A 17066-nucleotide genomic window follows, 5' to 3' on the forward strand; every position below is an offset into this window, starting at 1 on the left:
GAAAAGACCTAACATCATTTAACCTATGTTCTGCTCCAAGGCAGAGTCAACTCTAGCTATCTGATTCCTACCTAAGGCTTGTCTACAATGATAGGGGAGTCAAGACATCAACAAGCAACATATTCCACAACTAAAGTGTTTTACATGAGACAGGTTTCCCTGATTGTTAGCTGAAATCATCATAATTGTAACAAAGTCCTTCCCTTCTCAAAGTCCACTGTGAAAGAGTTACTTTTTTTCCTCCTTTGCATCAAACTTTTATGCATTTGAAGATCACGACTGTATTTCCACTATCTTTTCTCAACAATCCCAATTGCTTCAACCTTCCTCTGTGGTCACTTTTTTGAGATCTGTGATCATTCATGGCACTCTCCTCTGATCTCTTTCCAGTTGGTCCACATAATTTTTGAATTGTGGAGCCCAAAATATCATGCAAATGTCGAAAGCCATACCACACTCAAGCCAGACAACTTTTGCTACTTTTCTGCAACCCATGAGACTGTGTGTGAAAGGAAATTGGGTTAGTTTGGTATGATATGCATTTGACAAATCTACGAGGCTGTTACTCATTTCCTTGTTTCTTCCTACACTGTTAAAATAGTTTAATTATTTGTTTCAGTAGTTTTCTACAAAATGAAGTTAAACTCACTGATCTATAATTCCTTGTCCCCTCCTCGTTTCCACTGTGAAAAAGAGGCATTATGTTTGCCTTTTTCTTGTCTTCCAGGAACTCCTTCACTTCCCACAGACTTTCAAGGGCACTTGCTAACAGTTCTGCTGCACAGGCCTGGCTGAAGCAAAGAACCCTGAGATGAGTTTTGCTGTATCAAACTGACTTGGAAAACATCTCACCTAAGTCCCGACTTGTTCTTCTCCTGTTTCAGGCTGAGTTCTTACCTTTGTTATTGACACTAGCTGTGTTTCTCTTTGACAGATACAGTCTTGAAAAGGCATATATTCAGTCACATATACTTTATCAAACACATGTTTTCATATTTTGAAAAACAGTAAGAATATATTCTAGTCATTTCACTGACTGAATATAATGGATGAAGCAGTAGCAAGTGGCTGTAAGCATAACTGATTTAGCAATATTCTGTGAATATCTATCAGAACATCTTCTCATCACTAAAGTGTCGTAAGTGACAAATATCTCAATGATGTTCTGATAAATGAATTCTAATAAGCAAAACTACCCAAAACATCGGCAGACTTAAAACACATACATTTTGCTCATGTTAAGCAAAAGACAATCTTGTCTATTTGTGATTTCTGAATATACTACATGCTTTGACTTTCACTTGTACATCCCAGCTTTTAAGATTTTACTGTGAGATTGGGCAGATAATTCCTTACAACCTCTTTAGTAACAAACCTGAATAACCAGAATAAGAACAGAAAGAAAAATCCAGCTTTTCATAAACAAGGTGGTCTTACTGTATTAACCACTACAATCTCAACTGAGTGAGAAGACTATTTTGTCTGCCCCATAATAAGCATTTATTTTATCTGTGCAGGAATATTATCCTACTAAGAGTATCATACTGGTAGCATTACTTGTCACACTAAAACCAAAACCATTTAAGCAGAAAAGCCAGACACCACCAACATTATTTTTTTTTCAAGGTATGAATGTTACTGTTGTTTTGCTCAAAAGCTTATCTCCTGACTTACCCAGGGTGAGGGATTTGTGTGTGGAACAGAAAATGATAGCCACTGTGTCTGCTGGTGTGAAACTAGAGTTATTCCTAGAAAAGAAAGAGTTTTAATAACCTTTGATAGCGAACACCTTCTTAAAACATCATCGAATGTTCACATCACTTTGATCAGGTCTAGTGACAGAAATAATTCTACCCACAAATGAACAGTAGTGTTTGATATTTTTTTTTTTAAAGCAGAATTGTTTCTCAGTTGTAGCAAACTCTCTAATGAATATGCTCCTGTGTGAAGGAGAGGAATTCAGAACACATGGTATGCAGGACACAACTTTACTCCAGCCAAGGTTATTTTTGCAAACATGCTATATCACAGCAGTGACCAGCTTAACCCTGTAAAAACAAAAGAGAATTACCTACAATTTCTTTTCCTAGTATGTAATGTTAACAAAACACTCAATTTAGATAGTATGTTGAGTCTGCACTATAAGCACTGCTTAGAATATGTAGTTATCTTTCACTTCAGAGAAAAATTGCATCTAAGGGTTTACACACTGGGAGTAAGGCCAGAAAGGGTGGAAAAATGACATACACAGAGAGGTATACAACTGGCCAATGGATCACCCTTTGGTCCAAGTTAGGAATCATTTTATGAGATTCTAGATATTTACCATGCTGAGTTGGTTATTATGGCATTTTAGATTTTAGTGTTGGGACATATCTTCCCCCCAGGTTAAGACTGGCCATTCAAAAGTTATTTAAAAATGCCTTTTAAGGTCAGGGGGTGATCTTGTCACAGAGAAATTTTCCTGTGGCACTAAAAAAACCCGTAAGTAGCTCTAAGACATTGCACCATTCTTTGTGATTCTCCCTTACAGATATTCTATAATTTATATAAAGCATATGTCTGACTCTGCTGTATTGTGGCACCTTCCGTTCAGCAGAGCACTGCTAAAAAACCTGCTCCAGTAAGCTTAAGTGAGAGGACAGTGGTGAATACTCTGACCAGCTCAAGTGATGCATTAAAGTATCACAGTACTGTTTTTTAGAGAAGTGAATGTACAACTGTTCTTCCTGGTTGATATTTTAAAAGAAAAAAAAAAAAATAGCTCTACCAAACATTAGCTCAGGACAGCTGTCTTTTAAGAATCACCATATAAATGTAACAAATTTGACATATACAGAGCCGAGTAAATTGCCAGCCCAGCAAATGTATCTTGAGATGTAAAAAGTCAAACTGAGTTCTCTCTCTCATATGTCATCAGCATGTCTGCAGGGCAAATTATACCTTCAGTGACATCTGTGCAAATCCATTTTTTTCAGTGGATGAGGTATAGCAGTGATTGATTGAGATTTAACAACTCTGTAATTAACACACAAGAAAGGACAGAATTCAGGTCCTGCTCTCTTAGCCTATGAAACTCTAACAGAGAAAATGCAGTAAGGAGAATATGAAATGCCAAAATGAGGTCATCCCTGTTCAGAAATCTGCCCTTCCATATTTGCATAAACTGTAGCAAACAAATCAAAGATATCACACAAAACAAATATTCAAAGGTTCTGACTCAGCACATTCAATTACCTTGTAGAGAAGAGGAAAGTCAGAAACATGAAGCTCATCTGAACAGAAAATACTGAAAAAGAAACAAGTTAAAATTAGACTTAGATCACAGAAGTAAAGATCACTTATATCTGCAATTGCTGTGTACGTGCCTTTTGCCCCCACACAACAGGTCAGAAGCTAGACTGGACCAAGTCTGGAGAAACCCAATGACAGACAAACTTTAAACACTGTCTGGAAGAACAATACGTATTACTGCAACCAAGAAAGCCAGAGATCATATCGTGGCTACACAAAAGTTCTTCCCAAGGTAACTCTTCCGAATCAAGTATTTCTTGGCACAGTGAATGGCAGGACATTTCCCTACTGCATGCTCCACATCTCTCTGCACTAGTTTTGCTTATTGGGTTGACAGCATAAAACCTCTCAGACATGCTCTGGTTGCCAAATATTTAAATTTAGCCCCTTTCTATTTAACAACAGAAAGTACAATGTGTAAGCATGATCACAATAAATATTCTCACACACTGGGTATATTACTCTCCTGATGAATGAACACTATTAAGAGAAGATCATCACAGATATTTTAATTCCCTCTGAGACAAAGGCTGATTCCTGAACTGGGCAGTGTACATCAGACAAAGCAGCTTTCATTCCAGCTCAGTCAGCTTTGGCTTCCCTGAGCATCCTGAGGGGAGCTCTCCTCTCTGCCAGCCCTCCTGACACCCACAGAGGCTGTGGGATGTTCTGAGCCCACCCTTGGTCTGGGGAGACATGGGGAGAAGCAGGCAGCTTCCCCCTGTGCCATGAGTAGCTGCTGGGACTGCAGAGACTGAGCGTCATGCCAGAGTGCAGGAACTCCCCACAGAGCTGGAGAAGAAACTCTTGTGACCTGCACAGACCTTTTCTGGGTATTTGTGGGTTATAAGGGAAAGGCTTTTACCTGCAGCAGAATCTGAGGTGGATCCTCCTCCCTTTCCTTGCAAAACTTGTGAATGCAATAAGGCTAATGTGTCCCATAGGGCAGTGCAAGCCAAGACAATACATTTGATTTTGACCCCAGTTTACAACTGGTGGACGTGGCAGGGATATTAGCTATTACCAGTGACATTTTCCATTCTCTTACACACATTTCCTGGGATGTATAAATGTCACCTCAGCATGCACTTAATCCTTCCTTCACAAACCAAGGAAGCAATCCATTGTTCCTGAATTACATTATTTCTGCAACTAAGTACATTAATTTAATATGCACAGAAAAAAACAAAAGATCCCTTAATACATATAATTCTGTAAAGCAATAAGCATGCGTTGCTACCAATTATCCCCTGTGCGTATTTTGCTGTGGCTAGAATATTAACATAAAAATTACATAAAAACATTAATCAGCAGAATAATAAATGCAGTTTCATCTCAAACTCCTCGTGCTTATTTCACATCCTGGTATAACACAACACACACATCCAATAGCAATACAGAAACTTTTCCTAGAACACAATGTGCATATCCATCTCCCCAAGTTACTTGTTTTTTTGGTTTTATAAATATTTTAGAAAAAAACAAATCTCTAATATGTTCCAAGCAGTTTCATTGCTTTTGTTAATATTCTTACTAAGACACTCCAGTTATGCACACTGGCAGTGAAAACATATATATAATGAATTTCAGCATGTTGCCCTGCAAGTGGCATATATAATTACACATGGCACAAATGCAGAGTTGCCTTGTAGAGGAATAAAAGGACGGACAAGAAAAGCAATGGAAGCAACCACTCTACACCAACTCTTCAAGGAAAAACATGCCTTTTAAACTGAAAAAAAAACTTTGTTTTTTCGAAGTAGCCATCAGCACAGTAGCAAAATTACTTTATTCTGAGTTTCTCTGCATGTTAAGTCAGAGTTTAAAATTTCCATATCGCTCTCTCTTGCTGACAATTCTGTAGTGATTTAAGTGCATCTGGGATGTGGTCTTTCTCAGGTGCCTATGCAAACAAGTATTTCCTCCATTTGGAAAAAAAGCCCTCCTTAAGCATGGCTTCCATCTTTCCTTTCAGAATACAGTATTTATACAGTACCATTTATAATCCCATGTAGTATTTCACACAGGTATAGTGTTTCATAATAAAAAAAACCCTGCCATAATTAGGATAGAGTAAGAACTGACCCACAAAGGGCAGGGGCAAATTTCCTACTCACTTTAGCAGAGGCTGGATTTATAGAAGATACATTATTTTTATTAGACAGAAATATGTGCGCATACACATATTTCAAAGTAGGTGATGTATTGATTCCTTAAAATCTAACAGTTTTGAAGGGTATGAGATGTGTAGTTACCTCTCCCCCCAAGCAAAGTGAAACTCCTGTATCTGGAAACCCTGAAGCAAGACAGGAATTCCCTGCTGGGAGAGCAGACAGTGCCTGTATACCACTGCCTTTCCCTGGGAGGTAGTGAGTGATCTGCAAGTGTGTTTTTAACTGATGGCAAGGATACCACCTGTCTACTCTCATGTGTATGTTATTTAAGGCCGAATGACTAGAGTGCTTCTAAAACAAACTCTGCAATAAATGTGTTTATCCACAGAAATATATCAATGTACTCAAACTCCCAGCTAGCTTCTAGGTTTATTATATGGTAAGGAAGAACTATTCAAAAGTTATAACCATGTTTTGAATAACAGCTCAAACCCAAATGTTTCCTTTCTGTTTGGAATGCAACATCTGAGCATTTATAGTTGTTTAATAAGTAAGAAGCCAAACCAGAATCGTAAACACTTGGAAAGTAATACCATGCCCCTTTAGAAAGGGAGGACCACTGAGCAATCTCAGGCACACCTGAATAGCGGGGTTCATCCTTCACCCCCCTCTAAATGCTTACTCAATCCCCTAAAAACATCTGGCCCCTACAAAGTCTGGTAATCTGGTTTACTAGATGCATTAAAAGTACAAACTCTAGCCCCATACCAGTTTCCCCGCAGCCCCACCCTTTCCAGCACATATAACTCATTACACACCTGAAACAGATAAAAGAGGTGCTTTAAGGCTGAACTTACTTATGAACACTATTATAATCAAGCTAAATTTATCAAGGTCAATATTTGGATTGGCGAAAGTATCACAGAATGTTGTGTAGATGATCATCAGGAGCACACAGCTGCTGATAGTGCCAAATGGAGGCTTCTTCCTTTCAAGCCAGTCCTTGATGTATCTTCGGACAATCTGAAACACAGAAACCAACAGGTTGCCTCTTTTCAAAGATGCAGGGAGCCAAGTTGGGCATCACAAAGTGAATCTGACAGCGGAAAGACACAAAGAGAAGAGAGTAATTTGGATGACGGCCACAGTGGATTTCAAAGCTTCCCTGCCACACAACTCTTCTTCTGGGGAATTTAACATTTGTAGTGCAACTTCCACTGGGCGTCCATAATGAGAGTATATTTTCAAGTACATTCAAATCCATCCTTAATCATGCCAAATGTTCTTTGCTAGCTGTCACTGAGACATGCCCATTAAGCCTCCCCAAAGTTTATCTCCTCTGCTGATACTAATGGATGTATGTAATTATCACAGTCCCCTTTGCATCAACAGACAATTCCAAGTGCAACTTTGGGAATCTTAAAAATCTGACATCTTCAGGAATTTCACGACAGCAGATAATCGAAAGTGATCCATGGAACATTTTAATATTTAAATAGCTAGCGATGCACCAGAAGTTTTTAATTAAATTATAACTCAAGCTTGAAAAGCAAAAGTGCATGTGTTGTGGGAGTTTAAATAATTCAGACTCTGAATATCTAGAGTTTTTGTAAATCCAAAGACAAATGCCATTTGCACGCTTTTAGAATACCAGAATTAACACATGAGAACAAGGAAACCTACTGTACTTAGCGGAACATTTGCACTTTCAGGAAACAGAATCTAAAGTTGTTTTTCAATAATTTTTTAGAAACAACTATAAATTTTAAAGCAACTTCAACTTCAAATTATGCCAAATACTACAGGACTAAGCCTCAGCAGATACAACGCATCTATTTCAGCCCTGCCTGGGGAGTCGCTTTTAGTTTCTCTCTTTACTTTATATGGTTTGAAAAAACTTTTTAAAGCTTTTATCATACAGCTGTGACTTGTGTTAATTTTTCAGCAATCACATTATCTTGCTTAATTTCTCCTGAGACTTCCTGATATTCTCTGTAACCATGCTCTTTCAGGAATAATAGCACAAGAACCGGAAACATTTCTACCAGAGGGCTCTAAAGGTGTCTTGTTACCTCCCCATAGCAGTACCATTAATAAACATCACCATTGCTGGTTTAATAATACAGTATTTTTATTTAGAGGTATTCAAGATTGATATCAAAGCATCATCATCGATGCTACCATATAACCTTTTCACACACACACTGCCAAACCTGCGGGATTGACTTCACAGCTGTCAACTTTTCCCCACTGCCTTCCCAGCTTGTTTGCAAGTCTCTCAATAGGGAAGTCCCGGAAGCAGCTATCCCAGTCACCACCAGCATACAGACTTCAAAGATCACATGGCAGGACACATACTAAAAATCTGGCACACAGGGTTCACGCAAAGCTAAGCAGGCTGAAGACCAGCACTTACCTCTCAGCACTTGTAAGTTTCCCACTTACGAAAAAACAACAGATTTACAGGAAACCATGTAAGGGAATGCTCAACACTCCAGTGAAAACACACAACTTTAAAATTTCACGCTTGCCAGATGTTAACACAACAACTCAGAATATACAGCCAAAGTTCTGAAAGAGCATTCCATGGAGCTCCTTCAGCCACCTCCTTATAAGCCACCGGCTAGGAGTAAGACTATTGATGAAGAAAGACAAGAAAACTTCAGTGAAGACCCTTAGTGTCCAGTGTGAAGGACATCAAGAGGAAGACCGGATCTGTCTAATCTGAGCAGATTTGGGACTTTGTAATTATCAGAAGTAAAAAGTGAAGTCTTTCACCTCTAAGGTGCGTGGGTTTTAAGGAAGTTTTTAAAAAATCCCATATCCCCTAAATTAAGGTCACACTGGTGGAAATGAAAAGCTACTGAAGACCACCTATTTATTTATGGTCATTCCAGAAGATTTATATTGCAAGTAATGAGATGTGGAAAAAGAAAAGTGACAGTTAACTATGCTACAGTACAATTTATACAGGAGGTATTTATTACAAAACTATAACCTTGTGTCTGTACAAGGTATAATTATAACATACATGATAATAACAACTTTATCAAGGACTGACATATAAAAGAAAGAAAAGAGAGTTTAAAATGTAACTGCAAGCAGTATTTCCTCAAAATCCTCAACTGGCTGGTATCTTCTTTAAATATCCACCTCTATCTAGTCTGGAATTATTGTGAATCAACCATCATAAATACCAGTATGGCTTCTTACTGCACATTGTACTTTTTAAAAAATGACATAGTTGGACCCTGAAGAACTAAATTGTGGCTTCAGGAAATCATCTGATCAACCCAGCATCATACTAAATGTACACTGTGAAAACACAGACAAAATACATCCTCTCGTAGAATCCCATACATTTTGATCTTCTCACAAGGTTCAAGAAGATCTACAGTTTCAGAGGCTGAATCAGCCTACGATCACTGATTCAAGGTAATCTAAATTCTTGCATAACTTAAGAGGGGAGAAGTATGACCCCCTACAGGCATCTCTAAAAACTCAGCTAGATTTTTCACAAGGAAGGTCACGTCAGCTGATTCATTTTGACTGAAAAACAATCCATTTGTTACTTATTCATGCCCTGCAGATCTCCTTCAGGACAAGGATGCTTTGAAAGCCTTTTAATTCTTAACCCAATTCTGTAACTTTTCAGGGTTAACACAGAACTTAAAACAAAAATTGTGAAGATTTGTAGTGAAGTAACAATAAATCCCACAAATACAGTGAAGACAACACCCAATAAAGTACAGAACCAGCCAGCCAGTGAATCTTGCTGTTCTGTGGCGCCAGCACTCTGATGGGAAGTCTAATAGAGGTTGAAAAGCCATGAGCAACACAGGTGTAAATGATTACATAAAGAATCTCATAGGTGATTTGGAGCCTGGGCAGAGATATTAAGATTCATTTGTCTGCAAACACAGCAAAAGCTAATACAATCATTTTTATGTGTTATGGCCTGTACGAAGGACACCAAACTTGGGCTCCAAACCAGCGTGCCAGCCCTCAGCTGAAATAACGAAGTCCAGTATTTTGAAGCACATGCCAGTAGAACGGGGCACAAGGGAGGGACAAGCAGCAAACAAACAAGCAGTTGAGAAAACCTCTGAACTGAAACTCCTGTGAAAGGATGAACTTCCAGAGTGAAAGGATGAACTTCCAGCCTGGGGCAGAAGTATGACTGACCAACATCCAAAACACATGCATCAAATGGGCATGCTGATGGAAAAGAGCAAAAAGGGGATGTACTGGGTTCACATGGCAAGGTTTTGGTAGTAGGGGGGCTACAGAGGTGGCTTCTGTGAGAAGCTGCTGGAAGCTTCCCCCATGTCCGATGGAGCCGATGCCAGGTGGCTCAGAGATGGGCTTAGCCTTGGCCAGCAGCGGGTCCATCAGTGACAGTGGTAGCACCCCTGGGATAATGTATTTAAGAGGGGGAAAGTTGCAGCTGGAGAGAGGAGTGAGACTATATGAGCAGCAACTCTGCAGCCCCCCAGGTGGGTGCAGGAGGCCGGGGGGCTCCAGGCCCGGAGCAGATCCCCCCGCAGCCCCCGGTGCAGCCCCTGGCGGGGCAGGCTGTGCCCCTCAGCCCGCGGGGGGTGGCGGGGGCAGATCCCCCCCGGCAGCCTGTGACCGGCTGCAGCCCCGGGGAAGGGGCAGTCGGAGAGGCTGGTGGGGGGCTGCCTGCCGGGGGTCCCGGCTGGGGCAGGGCAGGGTGTGAGGGGTCCCCTGCGGGGGAAGGGGCGGCAGGGACAGCGTGTGGGGGGCTGAGGTGACCCCTGCTCCCCTGCGCTGCTGGGGGGGTGGGGGGGGGGAGAGACAATCGGGCGGGAAGGTAAACCCAGGAAGAAGGGAGCTGTGGGGGGAAGGTTTTTATTTCTCATTATCCTACACTGATTTGATTGGTAATTAATTAAAACTAATTTCCCCAAGTTGAGTCTGGTTTGCCCATGACAGTAATTAGTGGATAATCTCTCCTTGTCCTTACCTCAACCCAGAGCCTTCCAAAATGTCTTCTCCTTCCCCTGAGGAGGGCAGTGACAGCATGGCTTCCGTGGGCACCTGGCACCCCACCAGGGTCAGCCCACCACAGGGGAGTACCTTCAGATGCAGTAATTCCACAGTGAAAGGGAATTCCTCGCATCAAAAAATGCAGTTAAAAACAACATCAGATGTATGTGTGTGTGTGGGCAGGGAGAGGGAGACAGAGATATTGGAAGAATAACCATTATGTGAAGCATAACAGCATTTTAAAACTTACTTTACAGGGGAAATGCTCCAAGATGCTACCATGTTGCAGAAAATGCATGCACAATTTTTAAGGTACGAATCTCAAGGTACAAAGGCCTTGCAGCCCATACCCCTGCGGAGACTCCTGCAGATGTAACTCTGTGAGGAGGGCCTCAGGGCCTCTGGGCCTGCGGTAGCAATCTCATCAGGTACAATAAACTGTAAAGTCTTTTGTGAATGGCTATTCCTTCCCTCCAACTATGGTTAGTGGACAGAAGACTCGAAAAGTAGGTGATGTTTTATGAATAGCCTGCATAATGAAAAATGCTGATAAACTCATAGAAAAGTTACATGATACAAGAAATAAACATGTCCAGAAGGCAAATACCTCCTGTTGACTATGCCCTGGTAATCTCCAAAGGTTTTTGGAAATCAGCTCAAATTTCCTTCAAAATACAATTTGAGGCTCAAACTTTCCTCTTGCCCAGGATTTAATTTTTAAAAACAAAGCAATGTAATTACACATGAATTAACTGTAGTGTCCCCATTTCCATTTCATTCTTCTACCAGAATGGTTACATCCAGTGTTTTTCCTCCAGACTGCTCTGTATCCTGCCATAACCTCCCTGTCTAAACACCAGCCTCCCTAAGCAAATGGACTTACTGCTTAGATGCTTAATTCACCTAACATCCCCTGTACAAAGAAACACAATCTGCTACTCCAGCAAAACAGGTAAATAATGCTCACCTGTTAGAAGGTCATACATGAAAATAACAGAAGATCTATTACTGAAAAACAATTCACTTATCTAATCATACCTTTGTAACAGTCACACTGTCACTGTATACCCAGAGAAATTTGTCAGTAAAATACAACTAGGTTGTTTCCATATGACTGTTCAAGTGCTGGACATACAAGACAAAAAGATGCAATAAACAATGTAATTAATTAATGTTCATTATTAATTGAATTAAACATAGCAAGGAGCTCCCTCACCATCTATATCGAATAGAATAATTTCTGACATTTGTAATGCAGTACATCTTTTAAAAATTATCTAGATCTTCAGCTTTTAAAAAAAAAAATCCATTAAATGAAAAAAACAAAACAAAACAAACCCAGTGGAGATGGTTCCGAAGTCACTTTTTCTGTTTCTATTATACACACAAGAGTATCTCTTGGTATTAATTTACATCATTACACAAAATAGTTTTCCTTATTCTATCAACTCTTTTGGAGTGATTTAATCTTTAACAGAAAGTACAATGTTTTACTGCACTTCTGCTCCTCTTGTTTATTATGTATTGGTAGGTACTTCTAAATACCTGTGAAAAACACTCGGGGCTTTACCATTTCCACACAGTAACACAAGTGACTTTTTCCTTATGTTGAAACATACAAGGCAACAAGCTGAAGTTATGATGGATTATTACTATATCTAAATGCAGCAGTTACCTTATTTAATTTAAGGTAAGATTCCTAACTAATTCTTAACTAAGATTATTACTACTTACAACAACAGACCTTTACAATGAACTCTGCAAGGCAAAATTGTCTCTTGAAAAGCTTTCAGTCAGGCTAGGTATTTGCAAGAGTTCAGTAACTTTCCAATATCTCTTCTTACATGATGATGGTAAACCAAGAAAGAAGACTGCATGGAATATTTGGAACTACTTCAGTGAAGGTTGGAAGACACAAAAGGGAAAAAAATTGGAAAAAAGTAAACTAAGATGACAGCGACTGTGAAGACCAGTAGAAAAAACATCAGATGCTAGAATGGAAGGGAGATCATGCAGGCTGCAGAAATGACATAAATAAGATGGTAAATCCTTCACAGATTTCTATAGCATAACCACCCTCCATATACCCAAGGTCTGCATCACAATTCAAATGCATAGATCCTTTTCCAGAGCGGAGCTTATAACTTCAGCCAGACCCCTGTCCTGGTAATTTTATAGGGACTGTACCTGTGTGAAGACACACATTCTCACCTATTCCTATATGCTTCTATAAAGTCCCAAACTTTGTACTGGTTCACCCACCCTTCTATACCTTCTGGGACATCAACAAATGTCAAATCTATCCTTATTCTATGGAGTGCACAATGATGGGATGGAACAAAAAACATTTTTGCAATCTGGGAAAAAGTCTTTTTTACAAGTGTCGTTTCCTTTCCTCAGCTTACCACCACCCTACCACCACCCAAAAAAAGCTATCTTACTCCATTATGTCAGTCAGTATACTCCCAAGAGACAGCTCTTGACACATCTACACCTTTTCAAAGCAAGCTTTATAAAACCCAGACAAGGCCATTTTCAAAATTAACTTTCACATTTTGGGGTACTTTACAACTATTGCTTTAAAAGCTTACAAACAGGCGCAACATCAAAAATGTAAAGAGAGCCTGTAGCAGCAGTACATGGTTTCGCCGTATTTTCTATTTCTGTGGAAACTAGGTTCTGCTCCCTGTTTGAGTTAAGCATCAGAAGGGACAGAACTGTGATCTGAAGGCTGTTTATCTGCCATCTCAGTTTTCTGTAACAAGCTTCTAGAAGTGCTTATCTCCCAGGGTACCATGCCTCCTCCCCGCAGCTCCACTGGACTTTGAAGGGAAAGTAGGGCTACTTCCATGTGGATTTAAGTTACAAGAACAAAAGGATTTGACACTGTTCCCTTTTTATAACAGTTTCTTTAACTATTGTTTCCCCCATCCACCCACTATAAACAAACATTAGGCTTAACTGAACAGTACCTTCTACTCTGAAGCAACTGCCTTCCCCTTTCAATTTCTTATTCTTTATAATTCTTTTAAAAATGAATACATTGCTAAGCTTTTTAGTTTCAATTTCACTGATAACTTGTATTGCAACATAGCACCCTTTTAGAGTTGTGTTTATATGCACACCTCCCAAACACTGATAGGATTCCTCTGGAACATTTTGGGCACCAATGCAGAAGGCACTTAAAATCTTTTACCTGTAGGACATCATGATTTTTTTGTGTGTGACTAGATTCAGCGAGGATTTCTGTACAACTGGCTTCATTTCATAGATTTGGGAAGAAGAACTACTTAGAATCATAACATTAATTTTAGCTTTAGTTAAGGTCTGTTTAATGTGAAGTGCCCACTTTACGCTGGCAGACAAATTACCAATGGGGCAACTAGAGAATGCATGAATGATAATGTACAGACAAGCTTTTTATTATTTATTCATAGAAAACAGTGGGTTTTGGTGTGCTGCTTTGAAAAATGTTCAAACTAGTAGAATATAATGAAAGCACAGTGAAAATTCTATTTCATTAACATTTAATCATAAATCGCTCTTTAATATAAAACATAAAATAAAAGTCTGTCATAAGCATTTAGGTGTAGGGAATGGAAAAAGTCTGCAAAAAGGGGAAAGGAAATATTGCAGTGGTTTTCACTGTTCCTGTTGTCTGTCACTTCAGAAGAAAAAAATAAGCAAAGAAATGACAGTCTTCAGCCAAATCTCACAACCGGTCATGAAGAAACCGCTTAGACAGCTCTCAACACCTTACATTTTACTGGCTAAAAGTATTACCAACATCTACAGGCAAGGAAACAATTATTTTAGCAAAATCACAACAGCTCAGGAACAGTAATCTGCATCAGAACTCTGCTACCCAGGAAAAAAAAAAAATCATCAGAACTTCAAGCTTCCAGAGTAAATTCAAAAGCTTTTCCATGAAATAACTATCACCAAGTTTATAGTATAACAAGTATTCTCAGATTCCCCTTAGAGGGATACAAGAGTGGTGCACAAATAACCAGCTCTAACACACTACAGATCTTCAAGGCTTGTAGAACATTAGATCTTTATAAAATACTACGGATTATTTCTCTTTTCAAGATCTCTTGTCAGAGAGGTCTTATTTGTTACTCTATAAATACAAATGATATTTGACCAGCAGTAAATCAGATATTATACTACCAGTACTGATTTGAGTAACATCATACTGTCAATTAGCAAAATACATCTGCAGACACAGAGGATGCAGGTCACAACACTTTTTTAGGTTTAGACAACCTGCACATCCCTGACAAAGAACACAGCACAGCAGTTCTCTTTATTGAAGACCATTTATCAGCAACTGCTATGTGCAAGACTCGGAGCCTTTCTGATAACATAGGATCTTCCTCCTCCTTTAACTGTTCTTTCTTTACCTACCAAATGGCAGGCACCACCTGAGCAGAGCCTGTACCTGCAACCCCTTACACATTTCATTGTCAGTGGCTAGAAAAGCGTGACTCGTCAATGGCAGTCTTGCCACACTGAAATAATTGTTCAAGAAACAGTAGAAAATAAGCATCAATTACACTATTGTGCCTTCTTTCTCCCAACCATCATTAAGAATTCTGACAAGTCAGCCAAGCAACCAAAACTCTTGATACATTTTGCCATAAAGCAAACAAAAAAAACCCAAACAAAACAAATCTAAAAGCACCTTCTCATCTGCTTTGCTTAAGTCCCAGGGGCTCCTCAAACAACCAGCTCTGCAGCCTGCTCAGGAAATGAGCATTTAGGCAACACAGGTTTTCCCAGAGGCGAGATTTTTTTTTTAAAGGAAAATAAAGCCCTTGGAGAATGCTTCCTTTAAGCTGCCTTCTCTGTTTTACACTGATGTGGATCCAGCGCAAAGCCTCTGCTATTCACAACTGAGTTAGGAAGGCTGAAGGGAAGCAATCCTCCAAGCAGGCAGGTTCCAAGTCCATTTTTTTCCCAGTCAAGCTTTTTGCTACCAGGTAACCCTACCAAGCATTCTTCCACTGAGTTTTCTGCTGAACAGTATGATTTTGCATGGAAAGGAATTGACACTGTGGGAATGAAATGATAGATTAGAAGTGCTGAAACCGTCATTCTTAATTGTGGACCATTATCTCTTAACGCATCTATAATCCCAAAGTGAGCAACTTGTGATTCACAAAGCAATGTTACCTTGCTGTGCTGCATGTTGTGCAACAGTTAGTCATGAGTCTATGAACTAAATGCAAAACTTCCCATTTAATCGGAACAATCCACACCACCTCTGGATGAAGGGCAAGCAGACTTATTAGTGTTACCTCTTGGTGTCAGTTCTTTTCTTGCTTATTGTTTTTCCCCAATTACTGCACATCATTTTTTTATATTCCCCCTTCAAAAATGGTTTCTCTTCCTCCTATCTGGGCAGGTTGGTTTACCTTTGTATGGTTCTACCTAATCAAGACAATCAACATAAACTACCCCGGCATTTCTGATCTGTAGCTATCCTTAGCATTTCCTCTCTTCCATTTCCTCTGAACAGGTATAACAAGTGCAATAACTTTAGAAACAAAGTCTTCACAATTAGAGGAATGTAAGCTATTTCTGTTGACCATTCATTTCCAAAAAGTGCTTCAAACACTTTTAAAGGAGAAACAGCCTATTTCTTCTTGGAGTGTATTTATAAAAAACAAAAATTCTTATATATATTTGTGACTGAGTTACATAAGCTTTGAGATTATCTGTATTTTTTGTTCAGTCTTTATCAGAACTCCTAAATCACATCTGTTCTCAGTTAAGTCTCATCACAATTCTAATTTTGAACTTATGACCATTCACAGCAGATTTCACCTGCTTACTGCTCAATTCATGTTACATAGCCTTATTGTTTGCTGCAGCCAAAAAAACCCCAACTCCACCAGTTAGCTCACATAGCAACCTCTTATATCTTCCCAAAGTAACATGCCATTATATATAGATGGAAGTCCTCTTGAAATTTTGCAATCAATTTATCTAGTAATCTACCATCATCTTCAGGCTTACTATGTTGCAGTACAGATTGCTGATATTACATCACTATAGGTTACTTGATTGCTAGATCTCCTGTCACACTATTTGTTTCCTAAAAATTTCCAACTCATAGCTCCCAGTTTTTGGACCTTTCAGGATGAAAGGATTCAAATACTTTTGCTTGTCCACTTTTGGTGGACACTTAATCTTGACAAGGCAAGGATGTGATACATCCGTAGGTTCGTCAGAAACCCTTTGTGGTCCTAATTAATAAGGAGACTCTTAGGCATTTAACTTTTAAGCACATGAGCAATTCAATAGGCTTCAGGGACACAGAGGTTATGTCCATTTTCCACATGGTATAGTTGCAGCCAGGTTACACAGGTGCTGATGCTGGTGGCTACTTTCATGCTTATAATGCTTATCTTATTAGACTTTAATGGGTGTTTTTGACCACATAAGAAATTTCACTAGGACTTTGGTAAGTTACAGTACATACCAGTTTTGAAATATGCAGTTATAGTCTGATACAAGACTGACTGCCTGTTCTACATAGCGCAGGCAATGACAGATATTCTTAACCTTGTCCAAGGTGCTCCTTTATAGACTCCATTTTGATTTGCCTACATTTTAACCACACTTTCCATTTCAAAGTCT

At 39.4% G+C, this 17066-nt stretch overlaps 1 protein-coding gene across 12 annotated transcripts in view; it reads right to left on the minus strand.

Moving 5' to 3' along the window:
- SLC10A7 (solute carrier family 10 member 7) overlaps positions 1–17066 on the minus strand; it is a 155013-nt gene that overhangs the window by 22361 nt on the left and 115586 nt on the right. For 4 of the 12 annotated variants that reach the window (XM_080373752.1, XM_080373749.1, XM_080373747.1 and 1 more), the window contains 3 exons: positions 6266–6431; positions 3238–3289; positions 1675–1748 (listed from right to left, as the gene is read on the minus strand). In XM_080373752.1, coding sequence (XP_080229878.1) covers positions 1675–1748; positions 3238–3289; positions 6266–6431 — 292 coding nt within the window. Of the gene's footprint in view, positions 1–649; positions 792–1674; positions 1749–1974; positions 3019–3237; positions 3290–6265; positions 6432–17066 lie in introns of those variants that run through there. The other 8 variants (XR_013925740.1, XR_013925741.1, XR_013925739.1 and 5 more) reach the window with 7 other exon arrangements.

Source organism: Falco punctatus (genome assembly GCF_963210335.1).
Source record: "Falco punctatus genome assembly, chromosome: 1".
Lineage (NCBI taxonomy): Eukaryota > Metazoa > Chordata > Aves > Falconiformes > Falconidae > Falco > Falco punctatus.